The sequence below is a fragment of the Diplotaxodon limnothrissa genome, linkage group LG6, assembly GCF_057381915.1.
Source record: "Diplotaxodon limnothrissa isolate DT_005_m linkage group LG6, D_limnothrissa_male_GT1.1, whole genome shotgun sequence".
In the NCBI taxonomy this organism is placed as follows: Eukaryota; Metazoa; Chordata; class Actinopteri; order Cichliformes; family Cichlidae; genus Diplotaxodon; species Diplotaxodon limnothrissa.
The window spans coordinates 39,616,030-39,638,907 of NC_140601.1; the positions used below are offsets into that span (position 1 = coordinate 39,616,030).

The 22,878-nt window shown below is 43.7% G+C and overlaps 1 protein-coding gene across 1 annotated transcript; it reads left to right on the forward strand.

Annotated features, from left to right (window-relative positions):
• The first annotated feature begins 287 nt into the window (after positions 1-287).
• Positions 288-22,645, forward strand: naa15b (N-alpha-acetyltransferase 15, NatA auxiliary subunit b). Its single transcript, XM_085355172.1, has 20 exons — positions 288-455; positions 12,188-12,272; positions 12,363-12,467; positions 14,379-14,536; positions 15,182-15,316; positions 16,843-16,996; positions 17,405-17,524; positions 17,625-17,720; positions 18,166-18,272; positions 18,609-18,681; positions 18,797-18,966; positions 19,062-19,214; positions 19,771-19,899; positions 20,015-20,228; positions 20,325-20,518; positions 20,607-20,715; positions 20,807-20,905; positions 21,048-21,191; positions 21,880-21,977; positions 22,400-22,645. The coding sequence occupies exons 1-20, from the start codon at positions 402-404 to the stop codon at positions 22,595-22,597; spliced, it is 2,595 nt and encodes an 864-aa protein (XP_085211298.1). The 5' UTR covers positions 288-401; the 3' UTR covers positions 22,598-22,645.
• Positions 22,646-22,878: the final 233 nt, after the last annotated feature.

Below are 22,878 nucleotides of genomic sequence, written 5' to 3' on the forward strand. Positions count from 1 at the left end.
CTTATTATTTTATTCCCTTGTCCTTTATCTTTCTTAATTCTTCTTTATAATAAGGTGCTCAGCGGTATTTTTCACTTTACGTGAAGCTGTAGAATGGCCCAAGTACTGTTATCTGGCTTATGCATTAAAGGATACTTAAACGACACTTTTCATTTTATTTATCTCAAATATGTCATGATCAGTCCACCTGAACTCTCTTTCCCCGCCATTTTGGAAGCTGTCGGAGCTTCCGTCAATGTGAGGAGGAAGTGAGTGAAAAGAGAAAACGGAGCAATCGAGCGGAGCGGCCGAAGCGGGCGAGCCAGGGCTAAAAAACAATCACTCGACTCGTCTTGACTACCCGGGCTAACTTTAGCTACATGTGCTGAGGTCGAGGGGGGAAACTGATCTCACCTGCAACCATGCCGACAGTTACTTTACCGCCGAAAGAGAACGCTCTCTTCAAGAGGATCCTGGTGAGTTGGTTTTTAAGGTGCTGCACAGCGACGGCAGCCGAGTTTGGAGCTCTGTTGGCGGCAGTCCGGCTCTTACCGGAGCTCTCCGGCTGGTAGCGCTTAGCCTGTTAGCAAAATGGCATCATTGAATGGGGTTAGCTCGGCTAGCCCGGCCCCTGATGTGCGCTGTCACTGCGGTACAAAGCCAGAATGGTTGTTCATGACTTTGATGTTATTCCGATATATGCTTCCAGTGTGGTTAAATTGCACTACAAACATTTGGATTTTGGATTAAATTGTCGGTATTTGTGGTTCATTTGTGACAGGCCTTAGCACTGGGAAAAGCACGTTAATGCTCCTTTCAGCGGCAGCTAGCCCGTTAGCCGTGTGTGCTGCTGAATTAGCTTGCACTTACTTAGCTTCTCACTCAGTTTTGTGAATGTTGTGGCATTTTAGTTCCTGGCTGCGTGCATAGCTGCTGTCTTCTTAGCCGGATTGTGTTTAGTTGGTCAGATGTGTGCCATCTGACAAAGTAACGTGCTTGCAGGCCACCTGGCGTTACTTAATCGGCTAACTCTACCGAGCTAGATATCTTGGTATGTGAGGCACTAAACAAATGTCAGTAGCACTCTCTGAGTTGTGGGGGCCTGCAGGCTCCGTCATGATGAACCTTAGAGGCTCGCATAGGCCGACGTAGATGTGTATGATGTGTGAAAGCCACTGGAAGTCCGGGGAGTACCGGTGTGGCCGTGTCAGCAAATCTGTAGCCGCCCCAGGCCTGCTGAGCTACTGATCCATCCCTCCCTTTCTCCCGTGTTGCTGGGTTGTTCATGTCCTATCTGCGGGCAGTTTTACGTGGGCCACACGTGTAGCTGAACAAGTGTGAGTTAAGGCTTGTCACAGTATTTTTCAGGAAGTGCGGTTAACTTTCTGTGCGCTGCATGCCAAACTATTCCCCCCCCCCCCCCCCCGCCACCATGCCTGGTGCTTGGCGGTGTGTACCACTAAACAGTGCTGCATGGGCATCTAGCAACGCACTTTCCAGGAACTGTGGGGACTTGTGGGCAGTGAGCACTTCAGCGTCACAAACTGGATCTGATAAACATCATTGTTTTAAAAGGCAGGGGCTCAGCTGGGACTTAGCGGCTCTTTATCTGAGTATTGGCAGTCCCTATAGCTCTGGCACAGAAAACAAACCTGTGGGACTTGCACCTGAACTTGAGACGTTAGTGGCTGTACGTGTTGCATTCCTCAGTGGGAGTTTAGCCTTTCATGGAACTGGTGATAATCGGTTGACATTACATACGTTCCATATTTTAAAAAAAATGTAGAAGTTGTGCAAAAACTCTTAATTTAGGTAACTAGTAGTATAAATACTTGGATCTTTCTTAAGGTAGGAAATAGTTAACAGAAAATCTTCCACCAACAGACTCAGTGTTTGCTTGTTAACTTTGATGTCATGAGCCAGGTCCAAATTCACCTTCATTACCCAAAAGAAAACAAACACTCAGGCACTGCAGAGAGTTACAGACGATCCGGTTTCTTTCTTCTCCAATAAAAATATCAGTGCGTCTTTAACACTCTGACCTCCATAAAAAGAGGATTGTGTTTAGGTTAAATACAATGTTCTGACTTAATTATTTGCAGAAGAAAAGAATGCATAGCTCCGCTATAACACTTGGATTTAATTTAAGACTGAAACTGACCAAACTTCAGCCAAGAGACTGAAGTTTGGTAAGATGATCCCATCCGCCAGACGAGGTTCAGTCATTGATATTGTGTGATCTGGATAACTTGCTATGAAAAAGTCCTGCTCCCCAACGGAAGTCTTAGTTGGTCCAACATTGATTCTATTCTGAAATGTTCAAATGTTTGCTTTTTAAATGATGCTAATAAAAGGCAGAAGAGGCCTAAAACGAGGAGCTCAGCCTGATTTTAAAAGAGAGATAGCGAGACAGTAAGAGCCTCATCCAGCACAGTAGAAGCTTGATTTAGCAACAGCAGTTACGTCATCACATAACAAGTACAAACATTCTTGTTATACTTTGTGCAGTCCTGAATTGCTTTTCAGTTTGAGTGGTCTTTAATTTTGTACAATCTCTGTAAACATTTCACATACTGCGAACGTCATTTTAACAAAAACTCTATAATAGAACCAGGTGAACTTTACGTCTTTTTCAGAGTTAACAAGGACTTTGAAATCATTTGGTGGAGTTGTAGAAAATGAAATTACTATTATTACTCTTCCTGCCGCAGAGATGTGATGCAAGCTTTGTCCCCCTCTGGCTATAGCCAGGAGCAGACCACACCTCTCTTTATTATTGCTTTCCCAGAGTGAATTCCCAAGTGCATTATTGGAAGTTGGCAGTCGTCTGCTTTTGATTGACAGTTGAGGTGGATACGTTTCCATTTTGTGGTTTCAGGATTCACAAACACGCTGCTCTCCTCCTGCCTCACCTAACAGTGGGCCCTGTACCGGTAATATTAATGTAATGGTGGTTTTCATCAGCTGTCCTGTTAATGCTTTTGAATTTGCAGGGCAGTGCAATCCATCTAACAAGTGCATCACAGGAAGGAGAAAAAAAGCAGCGGCAAGCACATGTATTTGTTGTACTATCTATGCTGTTATAACTTATCTGCACTTTTCAGGTCCATAAACTGCTGTGTGTGTTGTTCTGTGATGCATTCAGCCACGAGACATGTGGATAAAAGGGTTTCTAGGGTTGTCAAACTAAGGGGAGATGCTCTTACAGCTCTTCTTGCTCTGTCCTCCAATTACATGATATGTAGGTCACAAATCAAGTATATATTTAGATTAATGCCCCATTAATTCATTACGTTTATATTGGTCTGTAAGATTCATAGTAGGGCTGGGCCATATCATACCGTTCACGGTAATACCGGTATAATGTTGGGCAACGAAAATGAAATATCGCGATAGAATATGGGTAAAGCGCGCATGCGCAGTGCCTTTGTTTTCATACGCACATGGCGGAAAAAGCATGGCGGAGAATGAGATGGGCGAAAGCGATCGTTAAATGAAACGGATGAACCAGAATTGGTTTGTAAAAATGCTGCAACTTCAGTGGTGTGGAACTGGTTTAACTTTCGTCCGTCAGAAACGCAACAAAGCACTATTTTTGGTAGCGCATGCTAGCGGGCCGTCGTTATTACCATGTTTTTTTGGAAAATACGGCACACTTAAAATCAATCCTTTGATTTTTCTGAAAATCGACAGTGCCCCTTATAATCCCGTGTGCCTTATGTATGAATTCTGGTTGTGTTTACTGACCTCGAAACGATTTTATGTACACGGCGCTCGAGAATTTGTCAAATGCTTTAGTACGACTTTGCTAAGCTAGGAACCCGCACTGCTTGATGGATTGTCGGAGCATTACGGCTATCGTAGGCAGGATCCTCGCGGAGTGATACGTACTGTGCTTCAACATAATATTACCATATTGTGTGTGTATAACCTCTTTAAGTTTTGCGGTTATTATACATGGTTATGCTGAGGATATGTCGGCCAATTTCCACTGGAAATGCCTTTTGGTTAAACTGTCAGCAACGAATTTGCATTTGCACTGTTAAATTTTTATATAGCTTTAATGCACATAGAAAACAGCTGCTTGTTTAAGTGAAAATACACTAATTTGGCACTAATAAAGTTGTGGAGTTGTAAAGTATTTTGTCTAGTGTCAATTATATCGTCAGTTATATCGTTATCGCAAATTTTCAAATGTATATGGTGATAAATATTTTTGGTCATATCGCTCTAATTCATAGTAAAATCTCCCTCAAATCTTTGCCCTATATGAAATAAAAGTGTGTGGTGACCAGCTTCATCCATCATCTTTAAACGAGCGAAAACAGAAGGAGGGCGTTTATGTCTGTTGATTTGATTTGAAATTGGAGCAGAGACGTTTGTATATCTCCACCGGGCATTTGTGAAAGACATGGCTGTGTGTGGTGAAGAGCTGAGTAAAAACCTGGGAGACATTTCACATGTATTTAAAAAAAAAAAAAAGACTGAACAATTAGAGCATGAAGAAAGTAAAGAGCCAGGCAAGTTGTTTCAGCTGTTCAGCTGATATCATCCTCTAATTTTTCACTAATTACATCAGGCTAAATTAATAAGTTGTTTGTGAGCAACATGGAGTTCAACCAACTGCTGAACTTTAAACTTTGTCTAAGCCTCTTTGGCTTTATTATAGGTAATATTTTGAGTTTAAAGGAAAGATTAAGTTTTAGCGGGATTACTAATGATTGGTGTTTTTTCTGAGGGCTCTGTCTGTGATGATAAAGTGAGTTCACACCCCAGCACTGAGTGAGAAGTCACTACTGACATGAACTCCTGTGAGTTGGGCTTTCATTTTCACGTCCTCCGTTCCACCATGATTTTGATCTGAAATAATCAAACTATGCATTGAAATGTCTAATCGAAATCTAGCATTGGTACTGGGGACTTCTTGCAGCGATCTGTGCAGCTTAGAGCTGAGACTGACTTCTCTGGTGGTGGCAGAGAGTATTCTTGATAGCACAGCTGATGGTCTTAATGCTTCTAAATTTATATGAAGCACACACGGTATTATCTCAGAGGACTGATTACTTATTGTCTGTGTCAACGGATCATAATTATTTAAAAATGAATCATTTAAAATGTAGTTTTATATAGAAAGGACTGAGAGAACCAGCAGACACAGTTTAACAGTGACTCAGTGTACTTTACTTTTTACCGGTGTGCACTGCTCATTGATTAATACCCACTTGAGTCTGGCATTGACCTAATGCATTCTTGATATTATTTCTCTAAATACATACCAAACATTGTGTTCTTCACTCTGGCTTGTGTTACATGCCTCTTCCTTCTCTTTTGGGTTTCCAGGGAAGAGAAATCATAACTTCCACTCCAGTTTCACTTGGAGGAAACTTTGGGAAATATTCCTAGAGGGACAGTTAGCTCTTATGAAATGACAATGTAGAGCACAAGACGCTGTCATTTGGATTTGTTGTTCTACAATTAAACCAGCGTTGCTGATTATTGGTAATTGACGAGACAATATTTAGCATCTCATTTAGACTTGCAGTAAAAACACAACATATGTTAGAATATTGAATTAAATGAAGCTTGGCTTCAGGTTTTTGCATTGTACACATGTGTTGTGGCAGGAAAGCGGTCATTCAGAACTCAGACTGCAGACCAGATCTGCCTCTTTTACATGACCTGATAATGAGGGATGGTGCACTGTTGATCCTTAAATAAAAGTGCAGTAAAACAAATGAAGGCAGGATCCACACGGGTGTGTTTCAGGCTTCAGTGCTCTCGCTTACTGTTCATTTTAAGTAGGGTTGTGTCATGTATTGGCAAACTGAATTTCGGATCCTGTGCTCGGACAACGAAAGTCAACAGAATTTCAACTTTGAGTGCCAGTGGAAGCACGAGCATTTCATATCATGTTCATTTAAAGTCCCCTGTGCCTTTATCTTAAATCAAGAGAGTGATGTTGGGTAATCATCACGTTGATCATTGCAGTGAATAAACAGATTGTTAAAGAACAAAGTTACTCACAGGCAGCGAGCTCAGTAATTGGGCCTGCTGCATGTTCTTTAAATGGATTTATTAAACAAAGGACTGACAATGTGTTTAGCACTGGGCTATGAGGTGCCACAGAGGTGCACTACATGGAGGCACCTAAAGAAAGCTCCAGGAGAGAAAAAGGACAACTGGTGCCTAAAGGAAAACCCTCTGAATGTGTCAGGAGTATTGGAACAGCTGAGACGCATTTTCTCTAAACACAGTCTCTGTGGCTTTCAAACCCAAAAACGCGGTGCACCAAAATTGGTCCACCAAAAGTATCGGGTCCCTTAACACAAAAAGAGTAATATAGTAAAAGCTGTTAAGTGCCGTGATTTATACATCAGCGAAACCAAACAACCTCTGGCTAAGCCGATGGCACAACACAGAAGAGCTACCTCGTCAGGCCAGGGGCCTGTGCTTCGTACCGCGCTAAGTGAGTTAGCTGGATTAGATTGTTGACGATTTCGCGTGATCCTGGATCGTTCGGTTCCCCGAAGCCCATCCGGGACTTGCTGTCATAGCAACAGAGCCGTAAGCGTAAACCTGCTGGGGAGCAGGTTTACTTTATGTAAACAGGATTAGATCGCGGCCACGCAGGTATGCCCGCGTCATTCATACGAAAGCAACAGCGATATTCCACCACTGTTTCACCATAAATAAATAACATCACTGTAACCAAAGATAATGCAGCACTTGATCCTTTTATTGATGTCACACAGATACATACAGGTCATTCCCTAAAAAAGGGAAATGTACTATTAACATTCTATTACATGTATGTGATTATTACAGATGTAATTCATATTTCAGAGTAGTAATTGTAAATTACTTCGTGTAATCAAGATGAGAGACCACGGCTATAAAAGCGAAGGTGGATTTGGGAAGTCTGTCGCAGTCATATCCTGTCCGTTTACGCGAGCAACCCATTGCGGAAGGTGCAAGATTGATAAGGAGAGTCCTCAGAATTCAGCGTATATTGCGGGACAGACAGGATCCTTTAGCTCAGCGCGACAGTGTGCTCATAGAGAGATATCGATTTTCCCGTGAGGGTATTATTCACTTAACCAACTTGTTGACGAGGGGGTGCAGGACCACCACCTGTCTTTTTTTTTGCTCTGCCCTTTTCTTGGTTGCTGTTATGAACAAACAAACAGAGTATTCCAGGGTCTCTTTCCAAGAGACGACAAGCAATATAAGTGATAAATATTACCATTCTGTAGAATATTCTTATATTTCACTTTTACTTGTTCCCATGTTCTAGTGGGTCCTGTTGTGGCTCTAATGTGAAAGGGGATATAATATAACATATTATAATATAATATAATGTAATATAATATTGGATAATATGGTGTGATATGATAAATCTACCCTACCGCCTACTGGTGTTGGCCAGAGGGGCCGATGGCGCAATATGGCAGCCTGGCTTCTGTCAGTCTGCCCCAGGGCAGCTGTGGCTACAACCGTAGCTGCCTCCACCAGTGTGTGAATGTGAGAGTGAATGAATAGTGGCATTGTAAAGCGCTTTGGGTGCCTTGAAAAGCGCTATATAAATCCACTCCATTATTATTGTTATTATTGAATTACTTACGAGTTTGATTTGTCAGCAACTTTCTGCCAGCCCTCTCTCCTTGCTTCTGCAGCCTTTGCAGTGTTCCCTTGCGTTTTAATTAAACTCTGAAACTCCTGAAATCCCTCACTCAAGAGTTCTTGCTCTGCTGCCGAAAAATACCGAGCGCGCTCCTTCGACATTTTCGCCGACCAATCAAAGGGTTGCCGATCAATGTTTCTACTATCGATGCGTAGCCCCTGTTGGGCCACCCAGTGATCTCACATTACTTCATCCAGCTATACTAATCGTCAACAACAGGTGTGTTCGGGGAACCGGAATAGCGAGCTCAGAGTTAGCGCGATGATTTGGTCTTGGATGTTTCATTTGATCTTGGATGTAGTAAGCGACGTACGAAGCACAGGGCCCAGGACTCTGCAGTCTATTTACACCTACAGGCCAGTGGACACTCTTTCAATGATGAGGATGTGCACATCCTGGACAGGGAGGAACATTGGTTTGAGCGCGGAGTCAAGGAGGCCTAGTTTCACTCATTATGCAAATGTACCGTTTATTAGGTTGCGGAGACTGAAGAGTCACTTGGATGAGCAATGAAACGTTTCTCCCTCTGCTACGTCCAGATGAACAGAATCAACTTTTGGGATTTCCTTACCTGAGTGATTGAGCATGCATCAGGACAGATGCATGACATTCTGTAACCTTGAACACAGTTTGAGTGTCCTTTGTGTGGCAGCACAGACAAAAAAGTGGAGCTGCATATGTGCACATCAGGACATGGGTGAAGAGAGTAGCGAGACATCAGGTGGTTTATTTAATTTCCACTTCCAGCACGAAGAGTAAGTAATGCATACAGATCCACAACAAGCACGCTGCCATATATGGGCTCATTTACATGGTCTCAGTATACCTTAATGAAAACAAACCTGAACTCATATTTATGCAGGATTACCTTGAAGACTGTCTTACAGCCATGAACAGCTATTCTTTTGTTCCAGAGTACAATAAGAAGATGGAGCCTTACACTCCAGCCGCAGGCAGGACCTGAGCCTCTTTCTTTCTGTCCTCCAGCTCCACATCTCAGCTGGTGGTGTAACTGTCCCCATAGTTCAACAGTGGATTGCTTAATTTCGTAACCAACCTTGGCACCCATATGTGATGTTGACGTCATCTCTGGGGTTTTGTTTTGTTTTTTTTTCACTGTTGGTGGAGCTGCTGGTGGTACAACGCAATGCCATCTGCCAGCTTAACTCTTCCTGCCTCCCTCACAAACACACAGTCTCCTCTGACCACCAGCTTAAAAACAGAGGGGGTTTATTGCTGAATGAGCATCTGCTTGCTTATTGGAAATGTAGAACCAGCGTAGCTAGTTTTTAATATTTTTGGAAGGAAATCGTAGATGCTCAGAACTATGTCTGATATGTTTCGCTGCAGTAATACAGGGAGACTGTGGTAGTTTATGACTACAACTTTTAAGTGTTGACTGACCAAAAATCTGTTGTTCAAGGTGTTTAAATGCGCAGTTCCACTGAGCAGCATGACCACACGTTTGTATCTTTTCAGGCTTTTCCTGGCTCAGACGGGTAGTACAGTGGGGCAAAAAAGTATTTAGTCAGCCACCGATTGTGCAAGTTCCCCCACCTAAAATGATGACAGAGGTCAGTAATTTGCACCAGAGGTACACTTCAACTGTGAGAGACAGAATGTGAAAAAAAAAATCCATGAATCCACATGGTAGGATTTGTAAAGAATTTATTCGTAAATCAGGGTGGCAAATAAGTATTTGGTCAATAACAAAAATACAACTCAATACTTTGTAACATAACCTTTGTTGGCAATAACAGAGGTCAAACGTTTACTATAGGTCTTTACCAGGTTTGCACACACAGTAGCTGGTATCTTGGCCCATTCCTCCATGCAGATCTTCTCGAGAGCAGTGATGTTTTGGGGCTGTCGCCGAGCAACACGGACTTTCAACTCCCGCCACAGATTTTCTATGGGGTTGAGGTCTGGAGACTGGCTAGGCCACTCCAGGACTTTCAAATGCTTCTTACGGAGCCACTCCTTTGTTGCCCGGGCGGTGTGTTTTGGATCATTGTCATGTTGGAAGACCCAGCCTCGTTTCATCTTCAAAGTTCTCACTGATGGAAGGAGGTTTTGGCTCAAAATCTCACGATACATGGCCCCATTCATTCTGTCCTTAACACGGATCAGTCGTCCTGTCCCCTTGGCAGAAAAACAGCCCCATAGCATGATGTTTCCACCCCCATGCTTCACAGTAGGTATGGTGTTCTTGGGATGCAACTCAGTATTCTTCGTCCTCCAAACACGACGAGTTGAGTTTATACCAAAAAGTTCTACTTTGGTTTCATCTGACCACATGACATTCTCCCAATCCTCTGCTGTATCATCCATGTGCTCTCTGGCAAACTTCAGACGGGCCTGGACATGCACTGGCTTCAGCAGCGGAACACGTCTGGCACTGTGGGATTTGATTCCCTGCCGTTGTAGTGTGTTACTGATGGTGACCTTTGTTACTTTGGTCCCAGCTCTCTGCAGGTCATTCACCAGGTCCCCCCGTGTGGTTCTGGGATCTTTGCTCACCGTTCTCATGATCATTTTGACCCCACGGGATGAGATCTTGCGTGGAGCCCCAGATTGAGGGAGATTATCAGTGGTCTTGTATGTCTTCCATTTTCTGATGATTGCTCCCACAGTTGATTTTTTTCACACCAAGCTGCTTGCCTATTGTAGATTCACTCTTCCCAGTCTGGTCCAGGTCTACAATACTTTTCCTGGTGTCCTTCGAAAGCTCTTTGGTCTTGGCCATGGCGGAGTTTGGAGTCTGACTGTTTGAGGCTGTGGACAGGTGTCTTTTATACAGATGAGTTCAAACAGGTGCCATTCATACATGTAACGAGTGGGGGACAGAAAAGCTTCTTACAGAAGACGTTACAGGTCTGTGAGAGCCAGAGATTTTCCTTGTTTGAGGTGACCAAATACTTATTTTCCACCCTGATTTACGAATAAATTCTTTACAAATCCTACCATGTGAATTCATGGATTTTTTTTTTTTTTTCACATTCTGTCTCTCACAGTTGAAGTGTACCTCTGGTGCAAATTACTGACCTCTGTCATCATTTTAGGTGGGGGAACTTGCACAATCGGTGGCTGACTAAATACTTTTTTGCCCCACTGTATGTAGTAGATGGCAGTAAATGCAAATTGGACTGCGATGAGCTTGTGTTATTTATCACTATTATTCAACTGATTAAAGTCAATTCCTACATTATAAAGCACTGAAAGCATCGCTGTCAGTATTAAACAGGTGTTACAGGGTAAAGATAAACAGCTGTACAGTTGGATTTGTGAATTAAAAAGTAAATTTTTTTTAGAGTCCTTGTTGATTTTTCTTATCTGAAAGGAATTATTAAATGTATGGCAACTGGTGAACCGTCCTTTTGAAGTTTGCATGCTATGATATAATCTTTGTACTGAATAGTGCTGCAGCAGCTATGTTTTTGGCCCCCGTTTTCTATTTCCAGAAGGTTGGCTTTTTTTTTTTCTTCTTTTTTTTAAATAATAAAAGACCATCAGTATACCCACTAAATAGAAGCTTTAGCCTCATGTGACTTCAAACTTTCTCTCCGATTGGTCATTTAACTTGTGCTTATAGTCAAACTCAGACAGTTTTATTGTGTGGACTTTATCAGCGAAGAGAAGCAGGCTAGCAGTGTCTTTGAAGTAAAGACTGGTTTACTTTAGTTGTAATAGCCTTTACAACGGCTTTTTTTTTTCTTTTTCTTTTTTTAAATTAGCTGAATTAAAATACGTGCAAAGAAAACAGGAGAGAAGTTTTGCTGTGGGCTAGAAAGGCATACTGGTTTTCCTGTTGTTGTGGGGACTGTTTGTTTTCTCTGATACCTGGAATGGGTGATACGGACCTGCACCGGTGCTTGAACAACGCAAAGGCACGTGTCACGAGTATCGGCAGGCCTGTAATGTACTACTGATAAAGCCACCGGGAGAATCTGGGCTGTAACTGACGGCGTTTCCTGACGAGCGTTCGGACTGCGGGCGATAAAAGTCTAAAACACTGCAGCTTAGCCAGCTGAGCCGGCGTGTGTGTAAAATATAGCAGCTGTAGATAAGAGGAGAGTTGAGTGCTGGAAGTTGGACACTATACTTCATGTTTATGTGCTGCATGTTCAATCGCTGTCTGTGATTAAGCACATTTGCATTTTAAATTACTCAAATAAAATTCTCATGATTTTTCTTTGGCGTTGATTAAAACGGCTTTGGGGACGGCGCCAGAAGTTTCTGTTTAGGGGGAAAAAGGAACGTGCATATGATTGGGTCCAAGAATCTTAATCACGATTATTTTGGGCGACACTGATTACTTGCAGACTTTGGAAAAAAATGTGTTGTTCAGTTTTATTAAAGTATAATGTGTCTTAGCAATGTTGAAAAATCCATTTCCTGGATGAAGGCAGTTGGTAGTAAATAGATGCAAAAGAAGAACGAGCAGAGACCCAGAACACGGGCTTGACCCGCTGACCTGTTTAAAAGTCACTTTGGCCTAAAGCGATTTCTCTGTCCTTCCTCTCGCAGCGATGTTACGAACACAAACAATACAGAAATGGGCTCAAGTTCTGCAAACAAATCCTGTCCAACCCCAAGTTTGCTGAGCATGGAGGTAAGCAGCAAAAATGTAGCTGTACGGAGAATTTTTCTTTTTCTCTTAAATGTATTTTTCACCATCTACTGCATCCCTTTCTTGCTGCAGAGACCCTGGCAATGAAGGGCTTGACCCTGAACTGTTTGGGGAAGAAGGAGGAGGCATACGACCTGGTGAGGAGAGGCCTGCGCAATGACCTCAAGAGCCATGTCTGTATCCTTATAGACAGCACTGCATCCTCTGGGTTAAGCAGCTGTCGCTTTGAACTATTAGCAGTGTCTTTTTGCAGTGTGTGTGTGTGTGTGTGTGTGTGTGTGTGTGTGTGTGTGTGTGGGGGGGATGCTAAAAGGACCTTGAGGTGCCTCACATTGTGTAGAAGAGCTCTGCTCTCGGTGGAGCACTGTCAGCACATTCTCTCTGTGATTCTCTTGCAGAGAGTGAAGTCTGTGCACGTTGCTGGTGGATGAGGTCTATCTGAACCTAAACCCTGCCTAAAGTCAAGACAGAGCAGCTCTCTGCAGATACACTGCTATCTCTTTAGCTTCCACAGTAAGTCAGTATCCAGGGCATGTTTCCGTCCCTCAGAGGGCGTACTTTGGTGCACGTATGCAAAAAAAAAAAGTGTGTTCTTTTAAAATAGCTGAGGCTTTGCAACACATCAGGATTTTAAATCACGGAGTTATGCGTTGCATAAGCTCATAATTATGATTGGTAGTTCATTTAGATCATTGCTTTGTCATTAATCAGTTTTTAGAATAATCATGTTCAGCCACATTGGAGATGAAGCCTGAACAGCCTCAGAAACAGTATCCTGTTTTATGGATTTATCTCTTACTAGCCTTTTAGATTTGCCTCTCCCTGCTTTAGTTTCTGTGGTGCCAGATAAAAACTTCATCAAAACACTGTTTACACAGGATTTGGACTTGGCAGCACAGCAGCTAGTGCTAGTAGTTTTTACTTTGTGTTCGACCCATGTTGAACACAGCGTTGAGATGATTTTTGAACAGCATGAACAGCTTCATAGTTAGCTACTGTTGGAGGTAATAGCCTTCCCCCCCCCCCCCCTTGTTTGCGCAGGAGGAACTGTAGAAGCCATAATTGTTACAACTCTATTTAAGGATCTTTTTTTGTCCCAGTATTCAGAGACCTTTGAGTGTAGGTTACAGTTACTGGTCCAGCTCCTAATGTTCGTGGATTGTTGGGACACATGAATACAGCACCAGAAGCAGCCATTAAAAACACAGCTTTTAAAGTTGTTTTTCTAAACTAAAAGTATTAAAGTAGCTTAAATATAATTTTGCTGTGTGTCTCAATGTAGATCATTCAGTGCAGCCTGTTTTATTAAATCCTCACACTTAAATTTTTGTGGGGAAAATTGGTTAAAGATAACAGAAGTTTAATAAGATGCACTTTATCTTATGCGAGGTCCATGTTGGCCCAGCAGTGCGGCTGTTGGACTACGGAAAGGGTAAGAAGCAAGTTTGATGACAAATGGCGTGAGAATAACAATTACTCTTCACAGTTTAAGCCAGAAGTGCTTGTATGTCGAAGGTGCTTCAAACTGGGGACAAAGTTTTTATTTTTACATTTGAGCAACATCTATAAACACAACCAAACACGTCTCATTTAGTCTCCCTGTTGATTTTAAACTGATATACATGTAATTACTCGTACAAAGTCTACTTTCACTATCGTGTCAACATTCTTGTAAATGTGGATATTCTGATGGAACAAAACAAGGACACAGAAATCATCAGTGAAGGTTTTAAATGAATCATACGAAATGAAACATGGTGGCATCACAATGGCTCCCACCACGCAGCAACACAATGAAGAGGATGACACAGGGCTGCAAGTAAAGGAAAGACCACATGATGCATAACTAGTGTTTAGCTATTACAAGGCTTCAGAGTTCATATAACAGAAAATGCAGGAAGGTGCCTCGTTCCTGAGAAGTGAGCACTTCTGAGATCCTTTCGCTCTGAAAGCAGCTTCTTAAAAGATCACATCACTTCAGTTCAACCACAAGAGAAGAGGCTCATTGAACCCCTCTCCCCTTTTCTGTACTTCATTTGATAGCATCATACAAATTGTGCATCTTCCTTAACTGGCCTTGCGTACCAGGCTGGCATGTGTACGGTTTACTCCAGCGCTCGGACAAGAAGTACGATGAGGCCATCAAGTGTTACCGCAACGCTCTCAAGTGGGACAAGGACAACCTGCAGATCCTCCGAGACCTGTCCCTACTGCAGATCCAGATGAGGGACCTGGAGGGCTACAGGGTGAGTCAGAGGGGGATTGTGTCTCTTTAAGTAGTAATTGAGAGATGTTGCATGTTCTTAATCAAAAGCTGGGAGGTTTTGATGAAACGTTTGGCCACAGGAGATAAATCCTGTTGGCAGAGGCATGTTTTAAAAAATCAGTAAACTTTTTATAAAGGAAAACAAAAACAGTCCTCAGTTAGTGGGGAAAGAACTTTCCTGAAGGGAAGCACACACTTCCATCTGTCGCCCTGCCTCGTCCAGGACGCAGTATGGCTCTGAATTAGAGAGGACTGGGCGAATCAGCATCCAGATATCAGGTTGCAGTCAGTCTTCACAATGTAGAACAGCTCTCCTGGGATTTAGATGCTTTTATAGTGAGAGGTATGAAATGGCAAGAGGAAAGTCTGGCTGAAAGGATTAAAAAATATGGATGAGAGGACAGGGAGGGGCTCCCACTCGGAGTGTATTAGGTGTTAATTTTAGTTCTCCCTGAGCCAGCTAGCAACATCCTGGTGTCACTACCATGAGTCAGCACAATCACTTTCTCTTTGTTTATCTTCCCAGCACTGCCTCACGTTTGAGATAATGTGGGCTTATAGGGAACGTAGAATTTTTCCACCTGATATCAAATGAACTCAATGCTGGCACATTGTCTTTCTCCAGGAGACACGGTACCAGCTGCTGCAGCTGCGTCCAGCCCAGCGGGCCTCCTGGATCGGCTATGCCATCGCCTATCACCTCCTGGAAGACTATGAGATGGCAGCAAAGATCATTGAGGAATTCAGGAAAACACAACAGGTTAGACACAGCGACAGTTTCGCATTTCTCTTACCCGAACCAGGAGATGACTTTCAGTTGTTGTCAGTTTTGTTGTCACCCTGTCGTGCAGCTGGCCTGAATTTCAGTTTGAATTTCAGTGATCTCAGCGCCAAGGTCAGAGGTCACACTTTCTGACAGTATTGTGAATGCAAGAACTGGAGAAGGAAGTCACCTTGGACTTTGACATTCATACCATACGTGCATCTGCTAGGAGGCTGAGGGGGATGCACTGGAGGCCGCTGATGTTGCAGTTTTAAATAGAGTGGCCACTTGCTCACATCAGTAGCACCTTCTGCCAGTGGGATACAGCGTAAATGATACAAACACAGACTATTCAGTCGAGACTCTGCAGCTGTGCAGAGGCCAGTACTGCAGACACAGACCAGGCACCTATTTTAGAGAGTGTTTCAGAGCTGCCACAGCTGGAGTCGGTGCGTTAGATTTCAGTACAAGCTCTGGCCAAGAAGCCAAGATAAATCTTAACAGCTTACCTTAAGCAAAATTTGTAGTTTTTCTCTTAATTTTTTTGTCCAAAAATATCTTTGACTGGAATTAAAAAAAAAAATAAAAATTTTTTTTTAAAAAGTTGCACTTTCACTGATAGAGACCATCTTACCTATTCTTAAAAGTAGGGGTACAAGTAGCTGTTACAGCCAACTGGTCCTTACAATCCTTCGGTCTAAAAACCTGTGATTGTGCTGAAAGTTGCTGGTGGAGTGTGGGCTGATCTTATTTGCTTGTGGCGTTGTTGATGCTTTAGCTTTCCACCTGCTGCGGCGAAAACAGAACACAAAGACAAAGAACTTTAACGCTGTTCACTGCAGCTGCTGTTTGTGCTGCTCACTTGCACTTTTTTTCTCCTCCTTTGTGGTGAACCTTCCTGTCATTCAATCAGCACACACTGATTTGGCTACACCCTGTTGGCTTTTTAAAGCACTGCACCGGAGTCGTCGCCATAGTTTCTGCGTTGGCCACATTCCTGCAGTGTTTGTTTCTACGCAGCAGGGGCGGTACGCAGACGCACACCAGTGTGGACCAATAGCTCCTGCTGCATGGAAAGTTTGTGCAAGGGAGAACCCCTGCCACTAAAGAAGCTTGGTTATGAACTATTTTGTGTACTACAGGCACCATGCACTGCTCCACGCTTTGATGAGTAACAGGCTTACTCGTATTCGTGACGCTGTAGGTGTCTGACTCGCTGATTTACAGTGAGCGCTTTGTAGCTTTGCAGCCGGTGGGTGTTTTTTCTGTCGTCTCTGCATTGGTCACAACAGCAGTAGAGCTCACTCGCTTTCACTCTGGCGTGCTCCTGATAAGACCAGCCTGCTTCCTGTCTTTGTGCCATCTGTGTAATACAGTGAGCTGGTGTGACCGTGCACACACACACTGAATAATTCAGAGTTTCCTGAAAAGCACAGCGACTCCTGGAGGTTTTCAGTCATGCGTGCCTGGTACAAAATGTTACTGACACTCAGAGTGGTCTGTTCTTTTTCTGGTCTGTTCAGACGTCTCCGGACAAAGTGGACTACGAGTACAGCGAGCTGCTGCTCTACCAGAACCAGGTGCTGAGAGAAGCAGGTTTGCACAAGGAGGCCCTCGAGCATCTGTCCAACTACGAGAAGCAGATCTGCGATAAACTGGCAGTGGAGGAGACGCGAGGTGGGTGACTGCGGAGTCTCTCTGTTAATCTTCGGAAGTGCAAACATCTTTACCAAAGTAACACCAAACAAGCAAAACTTTATTGAAAGAGCACATTTCATTCACAGTGGTGGAATGGTGTTAATGGTGTGATAAAACCTGCTGCCACTAGGGGGAGCAGTGATGCCATCAGTAATCTGGCATAATGCAGGTGCTGCAGGAGAGAAATGCAGGTGCTGCAGGAGAGAAAGGCAAACAAGCTTCAATAAGTCATCTAGAAAACTTTTCTGAGGCTGATTTAATTTTTCCGTCTCTGACACTCCTGTGAGCAGAAGTTTGTTGGGTTTTTTGTTTTGTTTTTGCTGGCAGCCATGATTTTTCTTGGCTTGTAATCTCGATTTAACAGTGTTTGCGCTCATGTTTCTGTAGGAGAGTTACTGTTGAAGCTGGAGCGTCTGGATGAAGCAACAGAAGTCTACCGCCGTCTGCTGGAGAGGAACCCAGAGAACTGGTCCTATTATCACGGCCTGGAGAAGGCCCTCAAACCAAGTATGACACGAGTCTTGTCACCGCTGACTTCCAAAACATCCAAATCGGTGGTGAAGCTAAATCCTGAATTCCTCTGGATTTTTATTTATTTTATTTTCAGGTACTGTAGAGGAGAGATACAAAATCTTTGAAGAAGCCTGGGAGAAATTTCCCAAAGGGCTGGTGCCTCGCCGCCTACCCCTCAACTTCCTTTCTGGTATGCAGCTCATTTCTCCGCTAAATCAAACAGAATAAAGCCAGTGTTCACTTATATTTCTAAAACACCCTTTAGCTCTAGTCATAATTTAGGCCTGTAATTAGTTTAGTTTTAGTTTATATTTAGTTGACTAAGTATCATAAGATTATCGTAGACTAAATCTGAAGTTGATTCAGTGACTAAAATATAAAGAGGTTGGTTGTTTTGTTCCAAAATAGTTTGCAAAGCTTCGTATTTTCATCTCATTTTAGTGATGAAAGTGTAAGTACATTTCATCATAGCTTTTGTCCTTGTATGTTAGTTTTTGTTTATCGGCTTTTTCCATCAGGGGGAAAAAAGTTTGTTAATGAAAACTGGCCAAAATTATTAGTCAATGAAAGTAACAATCAAACTACAGAGTAAAGATTAATTTTCTTTTGCTTTGTCTTTTTGTTTTTCTCTGAAGGTGACAAGTTCAGAGAGTGTCTGGACAGGTATCTGAGGATGAACTTCAGTAAAGGCTGCCCGCCCGTCTTCACCACACTCAAATCGCTGTACAACGACAAAGAAAAGGTGACGGCACACCTGCTGACTGATCTAAAATTAAATCACAGTCACAGCCTCGGACCAAAAGAGTCTTAAAGAGGCTCAATTCCAACTCATTCCAACATTTAAAATAAATAAATAAAAAAATTGGAATAGCTTTGCATGAGTTAAAAATTATCCCTTATTATCTTATCCTGGGCCTCAGTGAAGCCCTTCAGCTCATCCTCTGTATAAAACGTATGAAATTAGCATCGACCGTTGTAAGAAATATTTATGAACAATAAGTCACTGTATTAACTGCACGATTCTGAAAATCCCCTTTGCATCACGCTTCATATTTACTTTGTCCTCCTTTCCTTTTAGGTGGCAATTATAGAGGAACTGGTGGTCGGCTATGAAACCTCATTAAAAAGCTGCCGAATGTTCAACCAGAACGGTGAGAGAAACATTTCAGCATCCTAACAAACCAGACGAAGTTAAACCAGCTGTAAGTTTTTGTGTAGCTGTTGCAGTCGTTTGGTTCCAACCCTAACGAGCGTCTGCTGTTCCAGATGACGGTAAGGAGGAGCCTCCAACCACGTTGCTCTGGGTGCAGTACTTCCTGGCACAGCACTATGACATGATCGGCCAGCAGACACTGGCTCTAGAATATATCAACACGGCCATCGAGAGCACGCCCACGCTCATCGAGCTCTTCCTCATCAAAGCCAAGATTTACAAGGTGGCGCGCGTGTCTGATTTGTACGATTGTTTACTATTTTAGACGCGTAGTTCTGCTGCGGTGGTGTTCTCGACTGACCTTTTTCGCTCCTGCAGCATGCTGGCAACATCAAAGAGGCTGCCCAGTGGATGGATGAGGCCCAGGCTCTGGACACCGCTGACAGATTCATCAACTCCAAGTGTGCCAAGTACATGCTGAAGGCGACCATGATCAAAGAGGCTGAGGAAATGTGCTCCAAGTTCACCCGGGTGAGAGAAATTGTGCAAAGTGACAGCTGACCAACCGATGAGGACTTTTAAAAATGTCAAAACAAAATGTTGGCAAATGATGATGAGTACAATCAGTACTCATCATAATGAGTACTTTCTATCTTTAGATCTCTGATAGACTGATGGAGAGAGAGATTCCCACTTTTCGTACAAGTTCTAGTGATTAATGACAAAGTAATTGACTGTGATCAATCGCAGCGGCCTATTTCCCAACATTGTTTTAAAGTGGAGGTTGAGCCATAAACAAAAACATCTCCATAGTCAAGCACACGCAGAATTGTGGGCTTTAAAATAATCCTACATTAGCAGGATTCTAGCTATTCTAATGTTCTTGACCAGTTAACTCGATAACCCTCTTTAAAGTATCTTTGGTAAGCATTTATAAGACTCATGGAGGGTTTTAATGCAGACTATAGGTTCAACACTGTTAGTTCACCTCATCAATAGCATTCAGTTAAGAATGGATCCCCATGGAACACGTACAGTAATGGTCAGACTGCCAGTGCTCATGTGTATATGTCTCATGTTTCTGCAGGAGGGAGCATCAGCAGTGGAGAACCTGAACGAGATGCAGTGTATGTGGTTCCAGACTGAGTGCGCGCTCGCCTACAAAGCCATGAACAAGTTTGGAGAAGCCCTGAAGAAGTGCCACGAGATCGAGAGGGTGAGGCTTTTCTGACGGGATTTTAAACTCTGTGTGAAAGTACACGCTCCCTAACTGCCCACAAAGTCTTTCTGGGTGTTAAAATTGTTCCTTTTTTACTCTTTAATCTCATCAGCATTTTGTGGAGATCACGGACGATCAGTTTGATTTCCACACTTACTGCATGAGGAAGATGACGCTACGCTCATATGTGGACCTGCTGAAGCTGGAGGATGTGCTCCGGATGCACCCGTTCTACTACAAGGCCGCAATCACGGCCATCCAGATCTACCTGAGCCTCCACGACAATCCGCTGACGGATGACAGCAAAGAGCTGCAGGCGGACACTGGTGAGAGACGCACAGTGAAGATCCAGCTCTGAGTCAACGAGGCTCTTATCAAGGGAAGGGCTTCACTGACCGTCCTTTTTGTCTTCATTTCTCTAGCAAACCTATCGGACAAAGAGCTGAAAAAGCTGAGGAACAAGCAGCGAAGAGCCCAGAAGAAGGCCCAGCTGGAGGAAGAGAAGAAGAACGCGGAGAAGGAGAAGCAACTCAAGAACCAGAAAAAGAAGAAGGAGGATGACGACGAGGAGATCGGAGGGCCCAAAGAAGAGCTCATTCCTGACAAGCTGGTGAAGGTCAGTGGCTGATACGTGAAGTATTAAGGTCTGGTTATCAGTTTTTAGGACTCGAGTTTTACTTTGTTTTGCACATTTGCTTTTACAGGTAGAAAATCCACTGGAAGAAGCCATCAAGTTCCTGACGCCTCTCAAGCACCTGGTCAAAGACAAGATTGACACCCACCTACTGGCCTTTGAGATCTACTTCAGGAAAGGTTGGCGCGCACATGTTGTGTGTTTTTTACTCCGCCAGTACCGTCTTCGTCCCCATTTCTGCCTCACACGTTTACTGTGTTCTCCTTTCAGAAAAATACCTGTTGATGCTCCAGTCAGTGAAGAGAGCTTTGGCAATCGACCCCGACCATCCGTGGCTGCACCAGTGTCTCGTACGCTTCTTTAAAGGAGGTATGAGAGGATTCATTATTTAACTACCAGCACATGCTCCTAAGCGCTCGGTTTTAATTGCCTCTCTATGCTGTTGCTCTTCTCGTTCCTCTGCCTCCACCTCATCCTTACATAATCCTTTTTCTCTGTTCCCTCTTTGCAGTTTCAGAGAGCAAGGAGCTTCCAGAGGTGGTCAGGACGGTGCTGAAGCAGGAGATCACCCGGCTGTTCGGAGACAGCAACGCTAAGAGCTTCAACCAGGCCTACCTCACCAAGCACTCCAGCTCCATACCACACAGACTGGCTGGTAAGTCTCTTTGACCCTCACTTCTAATACTTTGGTACTTAATACAACAACAGTTCAATTGACACTGAAGAGCAGTACTCATGAAAACATTTAAGGTTATTTGACATGACCTGGGGGCCGTTTCTTCCATTGTTGCAAATGTTTTTTGCTTGAATGTCACTCCGTTTGTTTGTTTTCCCCCCCCCTTCTTAGTTCATCTTTGCACCCAACGATCCCTTAAAATGTAATTTTTCAAGCCCTGTCCACAGGGCTTTGTAGCTGCTGGGTGGTCTCTAGCAGACATTTCAGGTTTCAGTTTTTGTTTTTGTTTTTTTGTTTTTTTGTTTTGGGGGGGGGGGGGGGTTGCTGCTCGTTGGTCTCATTGGTCCCCTTGTGGAAACTTTGCACCTAAAGACTGATAGATAAGCACAGACGATGGCCAACCTGTTCTACCTTAGTGAAGGCACTGATTCACATCATGCATGCCCTTGCCTCTTACCTTAATATTAATCACCTTACTAAACTCCCGACTCCAACCTCGGTCCTAACATGAAACCCAAAACAGAGACTTACCCCTGGAACATGCCTTTTAAAGGTTTGTGGACCAGCCTCACGCTGCAGAAATATTTCTGCGATGGATTGATCTTAAAATGTAGAATTATTAAAAACACACTTTCTCTCAGACTCACCTTCTCTCTCCCGCCCGTAGCTGCGAAGATGATGGTGTATCTGGACTCCTCGATGCAAACGAAAGCAGCAGAACTGGCCGGTGCACTGGATGAGTCCCTGAACAACAGAACCATACAGGTACGTATTGGCATCATGTAAGAAGACGGGAGGGAAGCAAAGAAACAGTTACGACTATTCTTATGCTAAACACACACTGGAGTCTCTGCTGTTGTGCAAATATCAAAAGTGGAATAAAAGTTAGTCTATCAGGTCCTCATGGCTCACATGCTGAGAGTATCCATCTCTCTTGGATCAACCTGAAAAAGGGCTGGAGCAGAACAAACGAGTTTCTTCAGTGAAGTGAAACCAGCCAGACAGGTTTTCCTAAAAAGTTGGTCAAAGGACCGACCGCAATCGAGAAGTTGCGACAAAAACTGTGGTAACCAATAACATCAGGAAGTACAGCAGTTCCTTTTGAGTTGGGATTGTGACTGTGATAAACTGTCCACTCCTCCCTGCCTGAACGTAGCTTCTTTTAACCTTTGTCCTCTCGTCTTCAGATCTGCACGGAGATCCTCGACTGTCTTCGCAGCGGCGCCCTGGGCGACTGTAAGGAGCACGCAGAGTCGTACCGCGCCGAGTGCCACAAGCTTTATCCCTACACGTTAGCTTTCATGCCCCCCGGATACGAGGAGAACACCAAGATTGCCAACGGAGACGTTTCCACGGAAACGGAGGAGCTAGCCAACGAGATGTGAGCACGGCGGTACAGCAGCGGATGAGAAAAGGAACTGGGCCGAGCACGGAGCCTTGTGGTACGCCTGTGGCAGCCATTTTTGTAGAGCCGGACACAGGAAGCGAAAAATGGGTGTTTCGTCCTCAGGCTCAGCTCAGCTCTGACCTGGCTCGGCTCGGCTCTCTCCCACATGGGTGAAAATCAGGACTCTGTGTGTGCGTGCGTGCGTGCGTGCGTGTGTGTGTGGAGGGCGTGTTTGTGTGCGTGCATGTGTGCGGTTGTGTATTTGTTGGAAACAGAAGG

Bases quoted from the DNA above. Each gene is read 5' to 3' on its own strand.
- naa15b (XM_085355172.1), top strand. From the start codon at position 402: ATGCCGACAGTTACTTTACCGCCGAAAGAGAACGCTCTCTTCAAGAGG. The intron at 15,317-16,842 runs GTTAGACACAGC...TGGTCTGTTCAG, and splicing joins AATTCAGGAAAACACAACAG to ACGTCTCCGGACAAAGTGGA. The intron at 17,721-18,165 runs GTATGCAGCTCA...TTTTCTCTGAAG, and splicing joins ACCCCTCAACTTCCTTTCTG to GTGACAAGTTCAGAGAGTGT.